Below are 23048 nucleotides of genomic sequence, written 5' to 3' on the forward strand. Positions count from 1 at the left end.
CCATGTCCTTCTTTGACTTTAATAAAAATTGCCACAGTGCAAATGCCTATGTTGTTGCAACTCTTAAGATTCTACTAAGAAAACTAGACGAATTACATTTTCCTCTGTAGTTAGTTTTTTTATAAAAAATAAACACAAAATCCGTTACCATCACAAGCAATACCATTCACACCTTTGTACCAATGTTCAATCGCTGTCCCTCTCCAACAACTCTCACTTGACTACATTTCTATATCATTTTTACCTAAATAAATCCTCTCCTACTGCTCTTAGTCATTACTGAACATTGTTTCTCATTTGTGAATTGCTGTCCGTCTTCAATAAACTACTATGAAATAATCAACGAAAAATGTCACACTTAACATTGGAAAAGGAAAAAACAAAATCAGAAAACTGTTGGCACTGCAATTATTTCAGTTAAAAAACAACTATAAAAATCACTTAATTTGGCACTTTAATATGTGTAGTGGCACTTAATGGACACAATGACTGAGCCACAAATAAAGTGTAGAATTTGGAGGGTGGTGGTTATGATCGGTGGTGGGCGAGTCCTCACTCACAAAAAGTTTTAACAGACACAGCAGACCCAACAATGTATGCACAAGCGAGAATAAATGTTGGGCTCTCGGTGAAAATGGAAGGACCAGTGCAACGTTGTACAGGACTATAAATGAGGTGCCATTTTATGGAAAACAATATGAATTGAGTACAACTATATTGAAATGATGGTGCATGTATTGAATTTTATACAAGTAATTCCACATATTCAATCACATACTTGATTTGATGGCAGATGTGTACACATGCACAGAAAACCAATTGTTTATTTTTGCATTTGCTCACATTGTCACGTCTGATGTGTATGAGAAAGCATTGCAAGTGAGATGCATTCACTCTTGGATCACCCTGTGCACAAAGTGCGATCTCTCATGTTTTCCTTTCTTCACACAAAACTGATGCTGTCTGCACACTTCATATACTGACCACTTTGCTGCTATATCAGACACTTTGCACTTTTTGTGCAGAACTGCAATGTGCAGTATAAGTAAGTAAGGGCAGGCATACTCAATGAGAAGCAATCAACATTATATACTCGGGGTGGGCATGTCCCATCCAATATTGGCTGCTAGATCTGTGATGTTATGCTGGCTTTGCAAAGCATCATGGGGCTACACATCTAATTTTCAGGGGAAAAATTCAGCTAACAAGGTCATGGTCAAACCCAGCAAATTTGCCGTAAAAAGATGCTTTGACGGAATTCCGATGACCAGCGCTATTCAAAAGGCATGCATGCACAAAGATAACCAATGGTTTTCGAAGGCTTTGATTTTACACATGTAGAAAGTGCATAAAATTACTATTTTTCAATTTCAGACCTTTCATCTTGCTAGTCTATCCTTTTTGCAAAGTTCTGCTTTCTGCACAGAAAGCTTATAGTGTTAAACATACAGTTATAATATACATCATAAAAATCTGGCTAAACTCTTTAAAGGACATCTGTCAATTAAAAAAAAAAAAAAAAAAAAAAACTTGGGACGAGACGTGAGCTTTTGAAGAGAGATCTTGGAGAGACAGAGATACTTTCAATTTCCATGAGATGGGCAAGTCACATCATACTTACAACCTTTGGAAGAAACTCCCATGATACACATGGAGAGCAGGTTAGAGATAACGGAAGTGGGAAAATTTGAAAGTCTCAAGAAAATGAGGGTAAAGCTCACATTAGTGCAAACAAATGGAAAATATTACTCGGTGAAAATAACAGAACAGCAAAAAGAGATTGAATAGTGTTTTGAGGATGTCTGGGGAAGAAAAGAGACAAGGCAGTGACTTTAAAACGTTTAAAGCGCCGCACAAAATGCAGATCATGCCGCACAGGAGCAGCGGCAAGCCAGCAGCTGATTGAGCAAAGAGGAGGGGAAAAAAAAAAAAACAACTGTTATTTGATTCTTATTGTATCATTGTTCAAGAGGGATTTTGGAGGCGCGAACGCATCTCCTTGGAGTGCATTCAGCCCCCCTCTTCACAATGGGGTTGGCAAGCAAAGCCCCCTAGTGAAACACAACAAAAATCACACTACAAGCCATGATACTGACTAACCACATGTACTATCTTCCACAAAACGTGCATTTATAATAAACTAAACTGAACCCACTTGACTACAGACAGGTGATCGCCATTTTACTTATTATATGACTTGTAAAAACCAACTGGTTGCATCAATGATGATTTAGGTATGTCATATTAAAAGAAGTGTATACTTTTGCAATCAATTGGTTTTATATTTGCAACTAATTCATGCCACTATGCACTTTGATGTTAGGCTTTTTCTTAAGGTCAGTGTAAAAAAAAAAAAAAAAAAAAAAATTAAATTCACTGATTTTATGTTGCATAGCAAATGCAAAATCTTCAGAAAGAGTGAATACTTTATAGGCACTGTATCAAAAGAAAAAACACACTTAAAATAAAAATACACAACACCTAAGAATAAACATTAACATAAAAGAGGCAAAATTTCAATTATGCCTTACATTTTCAATATTATTGAGTTGCAATTTAAAAAAAAGATATATTAAAGAAAAGAAACTAATGCTGACCTCCAAAACCTCTCTCCTTAAGCTCCTCTCCTTGTATAACTGTTAAACCCACTCCTAACTGTGAGCCAACTTCTTTAATCTCCTAAGAAAGCAAAACAAACAGTTATTAGTAAATAGGGTGGGCTGCCGGTTCTGTTAATCATAAAATGTCAATTTGTAAAAATGAAGATTTCAGCTTATGCTCATTCCTAACATAAACCTCAAATGGGACTTAAAGCTACTATGAAAACAGTACGTTTCCCCAGTGATGTCTGGTTACCTAAATAGGAAGTGATCTGTTAAATGCAGAAATCAATCTTGAAAGAAAGAACTGTTGTAATGAGCATTTGCTTTTTCTATGGCTTACCAGGTCTCAGAGCAAAATAGTTAGAACATAATCTTTCAAAATGTCTACTGCTCAGTAAAAGAACACCACTAATCCCAGTGCCAGTTCTAGTAAGACAATTTCTCTACATGTTATATAGAAACATAAAACATGCAAAATCTACTGTATACTATTGGACACACATTGTTGTTTGGTTTCAGTTGGACATGAATAACAAATTTATCAAGGTTTTTCTTTAAGGTCAGCATGTACTTTCAATGGCTGGTTCCTGCAAATGTGCAATTGAGAGAGGTTTAAAAAAATTGAATAAATGGATCAATTATACCATTACAGTACACCCCCAAAATTCGCAAGGGTTACGTTCCTAGAGCATCCGCGAATTGTAAAAAACCGCGACTTTTGGATGTGGTTAAAAAAATGCCTTTTAAATTCCTGTTTTTATAGTTTAAACCCTAAATACAGTATGCTCCCAAAACACTTTAATTTCGTTGCAAACTCAGCTTAATACATAACCTAAAAACAGAATGTAAAGGTAAACCTGTCTACTGTACAGTACTGTACTGCTATGTCTCCCGCGGTGCTAGAATGTAAAATACCGATGTTACCGCTATACATACTGTAATTCATGCAAGCGCGTTTTCTTTGGTATGTGCTGTCGTTTTCTTTGTTATAATACATAATTTCATTTAATTAAAATACAGTAAAATGTATGGGTACTCACCAATGATGAACGATATTGATGATGAAATAGCTGTGCAGTACGATACAGAGGATTTAAAACTCCTCGGGTGGCGCCTCTTCTTCAGGAGGAGTCGTATCTATGGACGGGGCTTCTTCTGGTGGGGTTTTGTACTGACTTTTCTTTATAGGTTTCGGGAACATTGTAATGGGAAGTTGCTACATTGTCTCCTGTAGCGAACTGCTGGTACAATTTCCATGCTTTCTCACGGATGATGTTACTGTCCAAGGGGATGTTCTTCTTCCTGCAGTCGGTGATACACAATGCCAAGGCAGATTCCATCCTGACGATATTTTTATTCCTTACGGTCATTACCTTTTTGGCATTATCACAGAAACTTACAGATACGGTACTCCAGATCGCTGCTTCGTTCTTTATGTAGCGTGCGGTGCTTTCATTAATGCCATAGTGGCACGCTACTGCAGTATAACTTTTTAGTTCCCGGAGCAAATCCAGTAGTTTAACCTTCTCCTGGAGTGTTTTAAACTTCTTCTGGCACTTAGGCTCAGTGCCAGAAGCCTTAGAAGGTACAGGGCGATTCGGCGACATCTTGTGCGTTTAAAAATAACAAAATGAATACAATAACAAAATGGAAAACACAAGGACACCCCGCTGGAGTCGCGTCACAGGGCAGCAATCAATCAGCAGAAAGGAGAAATGAATAACGCTCTCGGATTGGCTACTTTCACCATCTCAAACCGCGTTCCCCTCAGTGGTTACTTCCTGTTCTCTCTATAGCACAGTATTGCCACGAAAAAAGCCATAAAAAATTGCGGAGGATATTTGCGCTTTCCGCTAACAATTAATAGTTAGGTTCTAAGGAAAAATCCGCGAACGACTGAGTCCGCGAACCTTGAACCACGACTTCGCAGGGGTCTACTGTACTCCCTGTTGCACAGACATGAGAATCTCCTTCACATACCAATATTGGACAAGGAGCATGAATTTCTCAAAACAGTCCCTGAAGGAACATTCACTCAAGGTGGTGAAGGCTTACTAAGCTTTTCAGCCACTATTAGGGTATTTCATTTCACAAAACTCAGAAATGGAGGGTAGGAGGGTCATTCTTTTCTATTCTTTGACATTTTCCATTGCAGCCATAATTACAGCTTGCTTTGTTCATCTGTAATAAAGTGAACTCTACTTCATCCCAGGCCTCAGTATATCAAAGCAGCACTCTTGAGGTTCTCATGAAATTCTGTGTTCCTGTTGCGTTTTTCCTAGTGACACTAAGGAATTTCTGCATGAACCATACTTTTTTGTTGCAGTTTGTGACTGGAGATTTTGTCCTTCTTTGAGACAAAACAGCTTCCACTTCAACATTACTCTTCCTTTTCAATATCTAGAAAGTTTTCAAGGGAGAGATGGTCATAACATATCTTGGACACACCAGGAGAAACCCTGTCACTCTTCTACCTCAAATTCTGTTTTCAGAATGTAGTGATTATTCATGTACACCTAAAACATGTAGCAATGAGATTTATTTTGAGTGACACTTTAAGACAGTTTTATATCTGTCCTAGCAATGTTTGCGATATCTGAATTTGCTTCATATCAAGTCTGTTATAGAAGTAACTAGACATTAAGCCCGTTACAATAACAGGCGCTAGAACAGTAGTGCATAAACATTAGCAGGAACAGTCTATTTTTTCAAGAAGCCTAAAGTAAAATAATAATAAAAATAAAATAGAAACATATGACAATACAGCAAGTATAATTAATATTACATTTATCCTCTCCTCTGTGGCTGTTGATTGATGTGTTGTGCATGTTTGAAGATCTCCTATCCTGCCTCTCTTTATTTTAGCTTACTGTGGTGTCTCTCCAGCAAGTACTGTGCAGTTCTCCAGCAAGTATTTTAATCTGTGCTGGCGTGCAGCCGATTATTGTATGTGTGGCGTCTCCCCAGCAACGGATTTTATGTGTGCGAATATAAATCTACTTTTAAAAGTCATCCTATTGTAATATCATGAAAATTTGTATATTTAGGAAAACGCCTTCAACGACTGACACTTTACACTTTACCAGGCCAAGCTTCTTAACCGCAAATCTGACATCCTCAGAGTGAACACTTGCACAACAACAAACACTAATCCCACCTCTTTGGTGAAGCTGGTCTCCGCGTCTCAGTACCTGATTGGATTTTTCGTGCCTTATGTTTTAGACGTTACCTCATTTACCGAAATCCAATTGGATCGGCCGCGCGATATTTTATAGGTCCCGCCCTCTCTGTCTTGTGTGACACGTCAGGCAGCCTTTGAAGCATCTGCTAGAGGCCGGTGACTCTGCCACTCATTCCGCCCTTCCCTGTACTTCCGCCTTGTCCGTAATATGCGTTTAATTTTCTGTCACAACAGTGTGCAATCAGCAGTGTCTCCCCAGGAACTGATGTAATGTGTGGCGTGCAGCTGATAATAGTGACTGTTGCATCTCTCCAGCAAGTACTGTGCAGTTCCCCAGCAAGTATTTTAATCAGTGCTGGCGTGCAGCTGATTATTGTATGTGTGGCGTCTCCCCAGCAATGGATTTTATGTGCGCAGCTGCGAGTACCCAATCAGCACTTTCCCCAGCAATGATGTCCTTTATTAAAAAGTGCCACGCGCATGCGCACTTCACCAGAAGACACATGGAAGCACACAGGGATTTTATTAAAGAGGATTGCAGAGCATGAAATTAGTGGTATTACAATAGTCAGAGGCTAGCCGATTACCTGCTGGACTAGTAATTTTGGCAGTGCTAATAATTAAAACTTAAATTGGCTACTAATGTTTTTCATTGAAATGAATTTAGACTAAAGATTTGTGAAAATCTGTACTTTCATAGTATAGGCACTTCACAGAATTCTCCACGGCGGTCTAAATCAGCTGGGTAAGTGAAATAACAAAAACATGCAGAACAGAGGATGAGAATTACAGTTTGCCCAGGGTAGTGTGCAATCCGCAAAATGCTGTTAGTTTTAATCTGATATAGATGCTCCAATTATTCTTTTTTAGTAGGTAGTTTGAAACTTGGGATACTTTATAACAGAAGTGGTTAAGACTCCTAAAGTAGTGTAGGTACTCTAAATCAGTCTGTGCTCCGGCAAAGACACTGCAATCCAGTTATGAAAGTTTTGAGGAGAAAGATTGTTCATGTTCAAGTTGTAGCATGGAAAAGAAATCCAGAAGTAATCAATCAACAAGGGGATGAACAATGTTTAATTATGCTGCTTTCACTTTAAGATATCTGTAAATATACACAGATAGCTTCAGTAACATTTTGACTACTTAAAATTATATCTCTCTATTATAAAAGAAAATCTTGAGATGAAACGAGACTATTGCGAAGAGATTTTTTTAAGTCCCGCCCTCCTCTCAACCATTTACGGTTAACGGCCCACGGTTCTCTCACCTCTCATTTCGTGTGAATGCTTTTGTCAGACACAGTTCCTGCGCTCTCAGCCCTTATAAATTTTTAAATTTTCCTCACTTTAAGTTTCCAATAAAAGAAGACTTATGTCCAAATCTTAATGAAGAATTTCAGCCTGAAGTGTTATCAGCAGAAGAAATGAGTACATGGGCAATCCTAGCACTGAGAAACGACAAAATTAAACGAATTAACGTGAAAATTGTCGATCAGTTACACTGCAAATTGGTTAATTGCGTATTAATAAACTATGCTGAAACAGTAGGTGGCGATTGTGCGGAAGATGAAAACATCAACTTACAATATCCCGTAGAATATCTACAATCGTTAACATTAATTCGGCTGGTGGAAGACCGGACACTGTTGAAAGGATGTATAGTAATGTTATTGAGTAATTTATGTCTGAGTGATGGGCCACGCAATAGGGCAAGATTAGTTGTACTCAAAATTGATCGAACAATTCTGACATGTAAAATTTTAACAGGCGACAAGAAAGGTAATGTAGTACATTTTCCGTAGATAACAGACACCAAAGGAGATGTTGATATGCCATTCGTATTAAAACGTTTACCGTTTCCAGTTAGAATAGCTTTTGTTATGACAATTAACAAATCACAGGGACAAACATTCAAAAAAGTCGGTTTATTTATTAGAGAGAGAGAGAGAAAAACGATATTCACTCACGGGCAGTTGTACATTGTGTTGTCATGATGTAAGTCCAAACACAGAATCAAAATTCCATGAAATATTGATGAAAACTTAATTCCAAATATTGTTTTTACTGAAGTTTTACAGTAAAAGTGCAAATTTAAAAAGCATTTGTGTGTTATTTGGATGAGATACGCCCGGAGTTCCTCAAGGCTCTGGATGTTGTAGGGCTGTCTTGGTAGACACGTCTCTGCAATATCGCATGGACATCAGGGGCAGTGCCTCTGGATTGGCAGACCGGGGTGGTGGTCCCCCTCTTTAAGAAGGGGGACCGGAGGGTGTGTTCCAACTACAGAGGGATCACACTCCTCAGCCTCCCTGGAAAAGTCTATTCGGGAGTTCTGGAGAGGAGGGTCCGTTGGATAGTCAAACCTCGGATTCAGGAGGAATAGTGTGGTTTTCGTCCTGGTCGCGGAACAGTGGACCAGCTCTACACCCTTGGAGTCCTGGAGGGTGCATGGGAGTTCGCCCAACCAGTCTACATGTATTTTGTGGACTTGGAAAAGGCGTTCGACCGTGTCCCTCGGGGAATCCTGTGGGGGGTGCTCCGGGAGTATGGGGTACCGGACCCCCTAATAAGGGCCGTTCAGTCCCTGTACAACCGGTGTCAGAGCTTGGTCTGCATTGCCGGCAGTAAGTTGAACCCGTTTCCAGTGAGAGTTGGACTCCGCCAGGGCTGCCCTGTGTCACCGATTCTGTTCATAACTTTTATGGACAGAATTTCTAGGCGCAGCCAGGGTGTTGAGGGGGTCTGGTTTGGTGGACTCAGGATTGGGTCACTGCTTTTTGCAGATGATGTGGTCCTGCTTGCTTCATCAGGCCGTGATCTTCAGCTCTCTCTGGATCAGTTCGCAGCTGAGTGTGAAGCGGCTGGGATGGGAATCAGCACCTCCAAATCCGAGACCATGGTCCTCAGCCGGAAAAGGGTGGAGTGCCCTCTCAGGGTTGGGAGCGAGATAATGCCTCAAGTGGAGGAGTTCAAGTATCTCGGGGTCTTGTTCACGAGTGAGGGAAGAATGGCGCGCGAGATCGACAGGCGGATTGGTGCGGCATCCGCAGTGATGCGGGCTCTGCATTGGTCTGTCGTGGTGAAAAAGGAGCCGAGCCGTAAGACAAAGCTCTCAATTTACCAGTCGATCTATGTTCCTACCCTCACCTATGGTCATGAGCTATGGGTAGTGACCGAAAGAACGAGATCGCGAATACAAGCGGCTGAAATGAGTTTCCTCTGCAGGGTGTCTGGGCTCTCCCTTAAAGATAGGGTGACAAGCTCAGTCATCCGGGAGGGGCTCAGAGTAGAGCCGCTGCTCCTCCGCATCGAGAGGAGTCAGATGAGGTGGCTCGGGCATCTGATCAGGATGCCTCCTGGATGCCTCCCTGGTGAGGTGTTCCGGGCACGTCCAACCGGGAGGAGGCCCCGGGGAAGACCCAGGACACGCTGGAGGGACTATGTCTCCTGGCTGGCCTGGGAACGCCTCAGGATTCTCCCGGAAGAGCTAGAAGAAGTGGCCCGGGACAGGGAAGTCTGGATATCTGCTCAAGCTGCTGCCCCCGTGACCCGACCTCGGATAAGCGGAAGAGGATGGATGGATGGATTTGTGTGTTAATTTCAAAGGAAAACAGAATGAAAACGTATAACGCAACAAATACCACTAACTCAACATGAAACAATTTTCTTTCAATTGGTTTAAGTTTTACTATTTTTTACTATGGTTAATCACTTGCTGTAATGTAAAATAGTTAGTTCTATTATGCATATGTAACAATTCCCATGAAAATAATCTGTTTAAATTGTACATCCGATTCCCCATACCCGAGCGTCAGAGCCACAAAGTGGCTAGTGCATATCGAATTCTTACTAGAGACCAATTACAAATACCTACCCTTAAAATGCCTTGACTACAATGTGCCCAATTGTGAAGAAAAAAAAATCTAATTAGCATTGAGTCTAATAGCAAGAAATAAAAGATATGTACATAAAAGTATGGATAGTTACCCAGCTTCAACGACTTACCAAGAGATACTCAGATAATGAATAGTTAGCTAGACAGTAGCATTACTTATAATATTGTACTTTATTTTTTAGATTTATAGAGTCAAACAATTTAAATTCACAATTGAAAATGTTACCTTTTCTGGTGCTTTAGATAGCACTTCATTTTATCATTCACTTAAATTTAAAAAGAATTCTAGGAAAAATTGAGAAGTCTTGTGTGACTCCATTAGATGTTTCTTGTCCCCTACACTCTTATGAATCCATTCTCTCTTAGGGAATTTGGAAACTACTCTGCATAATACAGGTTTAAAGCTATTCTACCTCACATAACCACAATACCTAATAAGCCAATTTGCAATACTTCAATATCAAATTAACTTATAACTAGAGTCAGAAATATGGTTTACCAGTTTCTACAATACCAAGTTTTAAAGCCAAGTGAAAGTAAAAATTGTACCTGGAGAAAGTCATCAGTGTTCATCTCACTGCAGGGTGTATCCACTATTCTTGCAGCCATTCTAATGCTTTCTGCCACATTTGTCAAACACTGAAAAAGTAATTAACAGAAAAAAAAGGAATGAGCAAAGACACTTCAGAACTTAAGTTAAGGGGTGTTTTTAAGTTAAAGGATACAATAATGTGACATGTTAGCAAATAAGCAATATTCTATAAAAAGATGTTTTCTTGTTGCTAAACAGTTACATTATTTAACATAGTTTAGCAACAAGAAAACATCTTTTTGTAGAATATTGCTTATTTACTAACATGTCACATTTTTGATTATAAAAATCGAACATTTTACAGAAATGTGGATGGTTTAAAAAATTACATACATATAGATACATATTTAACTTAAATATGTATCTATATGTATCTTTTTTATAATTAAAAATGTAAGGCAATTTTAGAAGCAATTCTTTTATGATGAAAGTGATATTTAGAATTAACAGAATAGTGCCTTCATTGAAGACACTGTAATTGTAGGTATGACCAGAAAAAGTTCCAAAATTACAAAAACATATTTTTGTTAAAGCTACTTCAGTTAAACTGCTCCCAAAGAGAAAACAATTTTAAGTAAAGGACTTCCAATTTTGAATAATTAAACAAATAAAGAAGAAAAGGAATCTAGTTCAGGGTTTTGCAGTTCACAATTCTGCAGTGTACATACTTAAAGTTTACAGTTCAAAAAGAATTTCACTATATACAGACTATGGACAACACACTCACTAGTTGTTTACATATCTGATCCACTTGATGATTGCATATTTCCATTTTTGTTAATATCAGATTATACATAATTTACTCCTATTTCTAACATCAAAACAAGTCTATCAGAGAGAGAAAAAAACGTGAACAATTCCATTAATTTGGCTTTAATTCTAAATAACTGATGTGCTGTAGCTAAAACACTGAAAGCACGATGATCTGGGTATTTCTCAACTACTGATTCAAATGCATTATTAACTGAACATTAACCAATAAATGCGAAAACCTTTGTAAACACTTAAAATTACTTTTTGATATTATATATGTAAGTGAAAGAAAAGTCTCTTACCATTAACATTGACTTGGAGAGTGGACCATCATTGGGTTCGCATAAGATGAACTCGACTGTTACTTTTTGCTTATCACAGCAGTCAGAAAGAGATAATTTCCGATTAAAAAGGGGAAATGCTCTAGCAATTGCACAAGTGGAGGGAAATACTGTAGTCTGCTCACAGACAACCTAGGAAAACAAAAAACACATTTTTTTTAATGTTTCAGATTTATTCAGATCATCAGTCTCGCAGTAGTTAAACCATAAGATCAGTACAGAAAAAAAATAATTTGCTTGCATAAACAACCGATTATAAATGTAGTTTTCACCATGAGCAGAGTCACTGCAGACTGAGATGGTGTATTGTCAACAGGGCTCCTTGCTGTTTTACCATTGATCAACATACTCATATGCTGAAGCAATTCAACATAAAGTTTACCAGTTATAATGGACTTTTGAGGCTTGTAATTAATATGAACTACAAACTTAACATCATAACAATTGTGCTCATGGGTTTCCCAGTACTGACTTGAACATCTTTGATGTTTCAGATTCACTGTGTTTTCATTGTTGTTTGAACTTTGGGTCATTGTGATTATCTAAGTTTCATTACTAATTATAATATGCTTCTCCTTGTTTGAATTCATTAGCTCAAAATTCTGCTTTGAGTACTGGATGCAGAGATGCTTCAATGTAGAAGTTAACATTCTAGGCACCAATGTTCGCAAACCTCATTTGTGGAGAATGGATTCAGTGGATCCTTGGCTAATCACCACAGGGTCATCTATCGCACACACAATTACTCTTTAATACTCCAATACAATTCAATCAACTATGGAAATATTTCTTTTGGTTGTTAATTCCATGGCTATTCATCAAGACGTATAGTGCCTTAGTGGATACTGCAGCCCATCACTTGACTGTGGTATATGAAGGGGCTACATATTTTCTAAGCTAAAAATCAGTCTCCGAAGATTTATTGTTCGTTAATATTAGAAACAAATTAATTATATTCGTAATTTTGTGTTTTTCAACATTAGTGTTGACTTCTTTCAGAAACAATTCTATAAACCATATATGCTAGAAAGTTATAATTCACATATTTTAGTACACAGGACATAATTTTTGACCAGTTATAAAATGAGAAATGTACAATTCCTTTTCAGGGTCCAGTTGTAATCTTTTTGATCATCTGTTATATGTCTAGATGACATTGATAAAAAAGGGAACTAAACTGAACTGCAGCATTGGTTATAAAAGTTTGAATAACCATACTTAACTTCCTCAACAATCATCATTAGTACTAAACACATGTCCTCTAGTACTATGTGCAATTTAAACTAGTGATTAATTCAAGTACACTCTCATCAAATTAAACTGAAAAAGAATTTCACTTTTTTTTTTTTTTTTTAAATCCTACCAAACACTTACAATGGGTATATTATTGAAAAAAATATTTATCTGAAACTGTCATGGTATGTTTTCTCACTGGGAAGACTGAAAAATGTTTAAAAAATGAGAAAAATAAAATTTTAAGGATTGACATTGTTAAATCCATGCTGAATACTAATTCTAATAATACTACACTAGACTTTAGAAATTCCTTAGCAAATAAATGTAAATCATATGTTTATCAAGTACATCTAATATATGTATCTCTTAAGAGCAGAACAGCACCAAAAAATAAACTGATTAACAAAATAACTGACAATTAAATAAGTACAGTAATTACTGTATTAGGAATACATGTGTCATTAGTGAATGGTCAAATTTTTATTGAGCACACACCAACATAACTTTTCACTTTTTCCCCCAACTCACCACAATGTACTGATGACCTCTACCTGGTAGACAGCTGTGGACAAGCCGTGTGAGAAAGTGGGCTGATGAAGGGGTGTTGTGCCTGCTTAGTTTTGCTGGAAGTGCAGCCACTGTAGCCTTATCTAGCCAGAGAGGGCAAGAGTCCGTTGGATTTGGCCTCAGGTTGCTTAAAGCAGTCTTCCATGTCTATGACAGCAAGAAAATTTGAATAAAACACATTAAGAAAGAACTTCTTTTACAAATTGAAAAATTGGTATGATGCTGCTGCGGTGGGTTGGCATCCTGCCCGGGATTGGTTCCTGCCTTGTGCCCTATGTTGGCTGGGATTGGCTCCAGCAGACCCCCATGACCCTGTGTTCGGATTCAGCGGGTTGGAAAATGGATGGATGGATGGATGGTATGCTGCTGGCTCTCAACCAGGAATCAGCTCTACTGAAATCCATGTAAAACTTCTGTTACTACTTATGCTCAATTTTAAACAATCCATAAAATCTATAAATTAGGTATATACCTAAGAACTTGCAGTTTGTACAATTTCAGGATGATAAGAATATAATCAAAAAATGATTCATTTACTAAACCCATTTCTTCTATTGCAGGGAGACGAGGAGCCCATGCTGAAAGTATCAGGTACAAAGCTTGAATCAGCCAACACAGAACACTAATACAGCAACTTAAAATGATTGATAAAACATTAAACATTTATTTAAGATGATGCAGGAAAGTGACGTGTTTTTATAATAAAGCTGAAGGTTTAAACATCACATCAGTATGGAATAAAGAACCACTGTTCTAAACAGAACTAGAAAACAAAATTTGTAAATATCAATAATTTAATAAAACTACACCACTGGTTAATTTTGCTCCCTCATCCTTACCTATGCAGTTGTTTTTTTTTTTTTCCCGCTCAGCTTCCTGCTTCATCACAGGGTTCTTTTAGATAAGACAAACTTTATCAATCTCATGGGAAAATTCTTGTAGCCTTCCCCAGAACTGTGCCTCAATACAATCTTATCTCTGAGCACTACCTGCAAATCATCTTCAATGTCATGGTTGGTTTTTGCTCTGATGCTCATTGTCAATTGTGGGACCATATGTGGGCAGACATGTGCCTTTCTTAATCAATAAAACCGAGCACAGTAATTCCCACGCAACTTTACATTTACTTTTTATGATTTGTGCAGATAATTCCAGATGGGCCACCAAAATGTAACACCACCCTGCCCGACAGAGTACCTAAAATTATACTCCAAATGAAATCAATATTCCCTCCCTTATTCGCTTTCTCCGCTCTCCAAAAAAAATACACCTGTGCATGTGTGTAATGAGTTTACTTCCCTCTTGCATATCAGGCAGGAGATTCAGAGGGCCACGTGGCTGGACAGCTACTGAGCACTGTGTTTTCAGAAAATGAAACACCTCAGTATTGGTGGCCCTAGGAAAAAGGGTGAAAAGAGCACAAGAGATAGGAAGGAGGGTAGAAGGTGCTGGATTGGAAACACCCCATCTCAGTGTTGGTGTGAGGGAGGGGGAGCACACACTGTGCAAAAACAGTGTAGAGTGAATGAGCAAGTCAAAGGGAATGAGAGTGAAAGAGCGGCATCTTCTGGGCCATAACACTGAAGCAGAAGATGAGCAGTGTGACGGTGTTAAACGAGCCCAATTGTGATTAAAAAGTTGGAAGCTTAGTTGGAAGGCAATTAATAAAGGCTCATCAGTTGCAAACTCCTGAATCATCCGCACACATGTCGCTCCCACACAGAGTATGCTCCCCCTTCCTCTAACCAACGCCAAGACAGGGCATTTCTGTTCCAGCACCTTCCATAATCCTCCTGTCTCTTGTGCTTCTTCCACCCTTTATCCCGCGACAGCTTGCGGAGATGTCAGTCAGTCATCATTATCCAACCCACTATATCCTAACACAGGGTCATGGGGGTCTGCTGGAGCCAATCCTAGCCAGCACAGGGCACAATGCAGAAACAAACCAAGCCCACTGTAGGGTGTACACACACACACACACACACACACACACACACACACACACACACTAGGTACAATTTAGGATCACCAATACATCTAACCTGCATGTCTTTGGAGTGTGGGAGGAAACAGGAGCACCTGGAGGAAACCCATGCAGACATGGGGAGAACATGCAAACTCCACGCAGGGAGGACCCGGAAAGCGAACCCAGGTCTCCTTACTGCGAGGCAGCAGCGCTACCCTCTCGCTGCGATGTTTCATTTGCATATCTCACTAAAGAAGTGGGGATCTCAGATTCAGAATCTGATACAGACGGATTCATGTTTAAATTCATCATATTGTTCATACAAATTTTAATTCAGTTAGATCCAAATGCATATTTATGTTGATGATTGTTACTTGATTGTTAAATAATATATTTAGGATTGTTGCTATTTCTGTACAGAAAATAAAGGTTTTTGATTGATTTTTTGACTATATCTAACTGAGTGCCTGTCTAGAGGGCTCCCAAGGATTTTGAAATTCGGTGAGCCCTGAACAATATTTTGTTTTGCATGTTTTTGGAATACAACTGGATAGCTGCCATGTGGACTATGCTACAATGGCTAAATTATTTGCCATTGTGTAGCACTGGTCAAAATTGGCTTCTATTACATCATATCCTATTTTCTCCCAAACCTGCAATAAAAAAAAAAAAAACTGGATTAAACATTTTTCTTCGCCATCACTACAAATTACATTGGGTAAGTAACATATTAGAAAGTATATCATTTTTGGGTGTAGTAGTCTGTTAAGGTTGATGCAAATATTAAATCAACTCTTGCTCAAATACTCTACATGATGCATTTCACCCCACTTATGTGCAGCATCCTTATTAATCGCCTTCAAAAGTGGATGCGACCTTAGACAAACTATATTATCTGGCATTTAACATGCAAGGCCAGAAGTAAGGAATCTTGGTGTCATTTTAGATTGAGTACTTAGTTTAAATAATATTTAATTTCTGATTTGAAATTGACTATTTACTTAAACATAGTAAAACCTGGATTTCTTATATCATTATAGTTTCTGAAAATGTATTATACACCTTTGTCTTTAGTCATCCTGGCTACCTGGTTGTAGTTTGTTCTACAGAACCACTAATGCAATTAAACTGTTACATCACAAACTGTCATTTTTAGCCCATTTATTATGAACGCTTTAATATTACCAGTTTGTTTAGTGCTAAAAGGTCAGCAGTCTGAATGCAGTTGTACGGCATACACTTTTTATTTCTGTCTTCTTTGAAAGTTAAGATTTAGCAAATTTACGGTTGAAGATGAAAGGTTTACACTGTAAATACAATTGATGTTTATTTCACAGCATTATACAGTAGCCTACTCAAAGATAAAGTTCTTATGTTACTTCTTATCACACAAAATAATTATCCCAATCAGATTCATAGAGTGAATTTTACCAATTTTAAATTGAAGAAAATAAGAGTGCATTTGAATTGATGACAGGACTCTTGACCAGTGAATAAGGAAGGGAGAAGCAGATCTTAAATATAAAAAGCTTAATTCCATTTGAACACGTCTCATATTTGAGCATGGTTCTAATTTTCTGAAAGTATTTAATACTACTTTAGCCAAAAATGTGCATATCACTGGATAACTGGCATGTGGATTATGGACACAAATGACAAGGTTTTTTTCCCTCCATTAACGTTTTAATATTGTTTGCTATTTTATAGTACTGTACTGTCCTACCCTGGGCCACCATTGAAGCCCATATCATCATAATCATTGTGATCAGTGTTCTCCATTAATAAAATGAGAAGGTAAGTAATAGGCAAAAAATATCATTTTTGGGTGAAGTATTCTTTGAAATCATTTCAGGCATTGCAAATAATTGATCTGTCCAAAACCAAGGAGTGGTACTATGAACATAAAATCAGTATAAATCTGAGCAGTTATTGTGAAGAAAACTTGAAATTCCCCTTCCAGGTTCTTTTAAATGCAAGAATAAAATATAAGCATTGTGGTGTACTTAACAGTAATAGCCCTTTTCATATGGGTTGATCAATCTTTTTTTTTTTTTTTGTAAAGCCACTAAGAGTGTGCAATGTCAAATAACACTTTACAGAACAAACGATTAAAATACAGTATCAAATATAAAAGCTGAGCAATACAATAAGCACATGATGGCAGACGTTGCCAATGATTGCATTTGTACATGTACTGTAACTGAAAATTCTCATACTGCATTCTTCCCTATAAAATGTGTATCATTTGTAGGGAGTATCTCAACTGTGACATAACAAAACTGACATCTCAATGTAACATTATTCAAAAATTGATTTTATTTGCAAAACAAACTGGTAGAGCTCAGCCTTTTCATAATTGCACACATTTTAATTAGATTTTTACTTTGTGTAATATACAGTTTTACAGTACAGTTTATTTTTGTATAGCCCAAAAATCACACAGGAAGTGCCACAATGGGCTTTAACAAGCCCTGCCTCTTGACAGCCCCCCAGCCTTGACTCTCTAAGAAGACAAGGAAAAACTCCCAAAAAAACCTAGTAGGGAAAAATGGAAGAAACCTTGGGAAAGGCAGTTCAAAGAGAGACCCCTTTCCAGGTAGGTTGGGCGTGCAGTGGGTGTCATGTATGTCAATATATGATTCTGTTAACCAGATACATCACAATTTGATCATAATTGAGACATTTAAACCCATAATTGACTTTTTAATACTGACTTAGTATGATGGACTAAAATAAGGTAACCAGCAGCCATACCACATGCACTTCAGAAGAGGTCATTTTCCTGAAGCTAAGCATGTTTGGACCTGGCCAGTACTTGCATGGGAGGCTATCTAGGAAAACCTTGGGTTGCTGCTGCAAAAGGTGTTGGTGAGGCCAGCAGGGGCCACTTACCATGTGGTCTGAATGTGGTTCCCAAGGCCCCAGTGTAGTAAAAATAGTACTGTCCTTCAGATGAGATGTTCAATTGAGGTTCTGACTCTCTGTGGTCATTAAAAATCCCTGGGCATCCTTCATAAATAGCAGGGTGTAACCAGACTTCCACGCTAAACTGTCTTCCATGGCCTGGTCATTCTGGCCCTCTAATCATCCCTTCACTAATTCTCTCAGTCACCATCACACAGGTGGATGATGCACATTAGTAATGGTTGAAGTAGCTCCCCACTACGAAAAGCAGCTTGAGTAGTGAGAAAAGTGCTAATTAAATCTAAAGAATCATTATTTTTAGGAGCATTATATATGAATAATACATGAATTACAGTGGTGTGAAAAACTATTTGCCCCCTTCCTGATTTCTTATTCTTTTGCATGTTTGTCACACAAAATGTTTCTGATCATCAAACACATTTAACCATTAGTCAAATATAACACAAGTAAACACAAAATGCAGTTTTTAAATGATGGTTTTTATTATTTAGGGAGAAAAAAAATCCAAACCTACATGGCCCTGTGTGAAAAAGTAATTGCCCCCTTGTTAAAAAATAACCTAACTGTGGTGTATCACACCTGAGTTCAATTTCCATAGCCACCCCCAGGCCTGATTACTGCCACACCTGTTTCAATCAAGAAATCACTTAAATAGGAGCTGCCTGACACAGAGAAGTAGACCAAAAGCACCTCAAAAGCTAGACATCGTGCCAAGATCCAAAGAAATTCAGGAACAAATGAGAACAGAAATAATTGAGATCTGTCAGTCTGGTAAAGGTTATAAAGCCATTTCTAAAGCTTTGGGACTCCAGCGAACCACAGTGAGAGCCATTATCCACAAATGGCAAAAACATGGAACAGTGGTGAACCTTCCCAGGAGTGGCCGGCCGACCAAAATTACCCCAAGAGCGCAGAGACGACTCATCCGAGAGGTCACAAAAGACCCCAGGACAACGTCTAAAGAACTGCAGGCCTCACTTGCCTCAATTAAGGTCAGTGTTCACGACTCCACCATAAGAAAGAGACTGGGCAAAAACGGCCTGCATGGCAGATTTCCAAGACGCAAACCACTGTTAAGCAAAAAGAACATTAGGGCTCGTCTCAATTTTGCTAAGAAACATCTCAATGATTGCCAAGACTTTTGGGAAAATACCTTGTGGACTGATGAGACAAAAGTTGAACTTTTTGGAAGGCAAATGTCCCGTTACATCTGGCGTAAAAGGAACACAGCATTTCAGAAAAAGAACATCATACCAACAGTAAAATATGGTGGTGGTAGTGTGATGGTCTGGGGTTGTTTTGCTGCTTCAGGACCTGGAAGGCTTGCTGTGATAGATGGAACCATGAATTCTACTGTCTACCAAAAAATCCTGAAGGAGAATGTCCGGCCATCTGTTCGTCAACTCAAGCTGAAGTGATCTTGGGTGCTGCAACAGGACAATGACCCAAAACACACCAGCAAATCCACCTCTGAATGGCTGAAGAAAAACAAACTGAAGACTTTGGAGTGGCCTAGTCAAAGTCCTGACCTGAATCCAATTGAGATGCTATGGCATGACCTTAAAAAGGCAGTTCATGCTAGAAAACCCTCAAATAAAGCTGAATTACAACAATTTTGCAAAGATGAGTGGGCCAAAATTCCTCCAGAGCGCTGTAATAGACTCATTGCAAGTTATCACAAACGCTTGATTGCAGTTATTGCTGCTAAGGGTGGCCCAACCAGTTATTAAGTTCAGGGGGCAATTACTTTCTCACACAGGGCCATGTAGGTTTGGATTTTTTTTTCTCCCTAAATAATAAAAACCACCATTTACAAACTGCATTTTGTGTTTACTTGTGTTATATTTGACTAATGGTTAAATGTGTTTGATGATCAGAAACATTTTGTGTGACAAACATGCAAAAGAATAAGAAATCAGGAAGGGGGCAAATAGTTTTTCACACCACTGTATATATGGAGCAGTGAACTATGAAACAACTGAAAACTTGCTTCTATTGTCTTAAGCATTTCCGTTTTTGGTAAATCATACTGCAGTTGCTTAATATACTATAATTATCCACTTTAATAAAAAGACAAGTGTTTGTGCTTGTGGCTGTGTATCTATGTATCCATTTGGTTGCTAGGGTTAGGATGAAAATTTTAAAAATAGGCAAACATTTAGAAAGAGGTTAAAAAAATCAAAAATGATAAAAAATACTAAATAAGGATCTAAAAATAAGAAAATTGGTCTTATCAGCCTAAGCCTTATCAGTGGTGGCTCTGGTCTGTTGGGCCCTTAAGCAAGGCCCTTAACTTGCAATTGCTAAGCGCTTTGAGTAGTGAGAAAAGCGCTATATAAATACGAAAAATTATTATTAGTTTAGGATTTTAGTAATTTACTGTTCTTCTGTGCGCAGATGTAAACACTTGCAATATTCACACTCAGTGGTGTGTCTGACTGCAGAATTGGGATTGATTTATGAATTCAGAATGATATATACTGTATACATGCACATATAAATATATTGTGTAAGGTTTAGTCAGAGGATCACTACTTAATGGAAGGTCAAGACGATGCTGTTGCCCGGCCTGCTATCACGCTGACCAAAGGCTGTCCGCAGTTTAATTTAAACTCAGTGGACTCAATACCAAAAACTACTGTAATTATTGATTTGTGTATAAAATGTTGTCATTAAACCGAGTTAATACTTACAGTAAAGATTACTGTTCTCCAGCATTAAAGCCCAGTGGATGCTTTGTGGCTAGTATTCTTCCTCACAGTTCTAGGAGGCTTATCACTGGATGAGGAACAAGGATGTGTTGGTTTTCAGGGTGGTGTTGGGGTGATATAATTAATATACATACTGTACATACAACCAGAGTGCACATTCAGATCTCAAGATGCCGGTCAGCTTATGATTCCAAGGATTAATAAAATAACAATGGGAGGTCGAGCTTTTAGTTACAGGGCCCCTAAACTGTGGAATGGTCTGCCTGCTGCTATAAGAGATGCCCCTTCAGTCTCAGCTTTTAAATCCCGGCTGAAGACTCACTACTTCAGTTTAGCATATCCTGACTAGAGCTGCTGATTAACTGTACAGACTGCATCTCTGTTACTTATGTTTTAGTGCTAATGACTAACATGATAGTTATAATTGGGTACTAACCCTCACCTATTCGGTTTCTCTTCTCGGTACTCAAATGTGGCACTTGGTGCCATGGCACACCTGTCAAGTTGTTTTGCCTGCCTAAGGTAAAGTCATCCCTGATGGAGGATCACAGGAATCGTGGGAAGGAGGGGTCCTTTCATCAGATTGGCTGGCCCAGCGCTGTTTCAGCCATGGAATGGCCAAATGGAGGAGGCAGCTTGATGGATGAGGTCTCCAGGACTCTAAATATATCCAAATCTTCTTATGTGATATCATTTACTGTTAAATTCTGCTCCATACTTCTAAAATTTTTATTTTTATACTGTACTGAGGATGTTCTGTTCTGTGTATTATATTGTATTGTATTGACCCCCTTCTTTTTGACATCCACTGCACGCCCAACCTACCTGAAAAGGGGTCTCCCTTTTAACTGCCTTTCCCAAGGTTTCTCCCATTTTTCCCTACAAGGGTTTTTTTTGGGAGTTTTTCCCCTGTCTTCTTAGAGAGTCAAGGCTGGGGGGCTGTCAAGAGGCAGGGCCTGTTAAAGCCCATTGTGGCACTTCTTGTGTGATTTTGGGCTATACAAAAATAAATTGTATTGTATACACACACATACATACATACATACATACATACAGTGTTGTGGCAGTGTTTAATGCTAAGTGTAGTTTCATTGGCTATGAACATGTGCTGCTATGACACATGTTGAATCCAAATTAGTAACAGAGGTGCAAAGAAGATTTCATATTAATTTTAACGTGTCTTGGTAAGGAGGAATTCCTTCTTTTAGCCACTATTTTAAAGTGGCTTGATAAATTTCAGCCTACTGGTAGTTTGAAGGACATGTTTAGTAGACCACTGAAAACTAAGGACACGAGAACATACCAAAAAGGGTGAGAAAGAGAGCAGAGTGAAGCCCTCAGCATTCTGTGCAATGCCAGTCAGTAGCATTAAACATTTCAAACTGGGTTGTTCAAATTCTTTATCAAAATCTATCCCATCACCCATAAAAGAATCATGCAAAAAAGACAATTTCCTCTTGGGGATTAATAAAGTATATCAAATCAAAAATATCAAAATAAAAATACAAATTGTTCATATAATTTTATTAGGTAATTTGGCTATACTTCTCAACTTTTGCACTCTGTTCATTGAATTGTTTAATGAAAACTAAGATATGCTGAACAATTGGCAAACTCATTTAGAAACATATTGTTAAAGGTGGAGCTCTTTTGAAAAATATTTAAGACAAGCTAAATTATCTGCACCATGAGTTACTAAGTAACTACAGTATTCATATTATTTCGAAAAACATCATTACCCCCCTCCTATAAACAAGTGGTTTCTCTCATCTTTACACTGAGCATTTCATACTGGCAGTAGGATACTGCTGAAATCCATTTTCTGTTTTAAAAGATAATTATTGTATTTATTAACAATATGTCTGCGTTCCACTTTCTTTTTTTAGAAATATTAATGTGTGAAATAAGCTTGAAAGGAAATAAACGACTTTTATAATATGGCCACTGCTATTTGCATATGTATTGTTAAGCTGTCACTATGCTAATAATCGTATTCTTGGGCCCCAGTACGTTATCGACTGTCTTATTTGGGTGCTCAGTTTAAAAAGTTTGAGAACCCCTGCTCTGTATGTTCCCATGGTTTCAATTTGATGTTTTCCTCCGATATTATAAAAAGCAGGTAGGCTAACTTTACTGGTACTTTTAAGTCAGGACTAACTGTGCCCGGAGGCGCTCTGCGGTGCTCTGGTAGCCCGCCCAACTCCTACTCTGTCATCGATCCCTGAACGCCAGATATTATGGGAGACTCCCACTACCTTAAATCGACATAAACCGGTTCA

At 38.3% G+C, this 23048-nt stretch overlaps 1 protein-coding gene across 1 annotated transcript in view; it reads right to left on the reverse strand.

The window, feature by feature from the left end:
- Nucleotides 1–23048, reverse strand: part of LOC114653398 (probable aminopeptidase NPEPL1) — a 52423-nt gene that overhangs the window by 28815 nt on the left and 560 nt on the right. The window contains exons 2-5 of the mRNA XM_028803690.2: nt 13129–13314; nt 11326–11496; nt 10228–10317; nt 2598–2679 (exon numbers count right to left, since the gene is read on the reverse strand). Of these exons, the coding sequence (XP_028659523.1) occupies nt 2598–2679; nt 10228–10317; nt 11326–11496; nt 13129–13314 (529 nt within the window). The remainder of the gene's footprint in view (nt 1–2597; nt 2680–10227; nt 10318–11325; nt 11497–13128; nt 13315–23048) is intronic.

Source organism: Erpetoichthys calabaricus, chromosome 6 (assembly GCF_900747795.2).
Source record: "Erpetoichthys calabaricus chromosome 6, fErpCal1.3, whole genome shotgun sequence".
Classification (NCBI taxonomy): domain Eukaryota; kingdom Metazoa; phylum Chordata; class Cladistia; order Polypteriformes; family Polypteridae; genus Erpetoichthys; species Erpetoichthys calabaricus.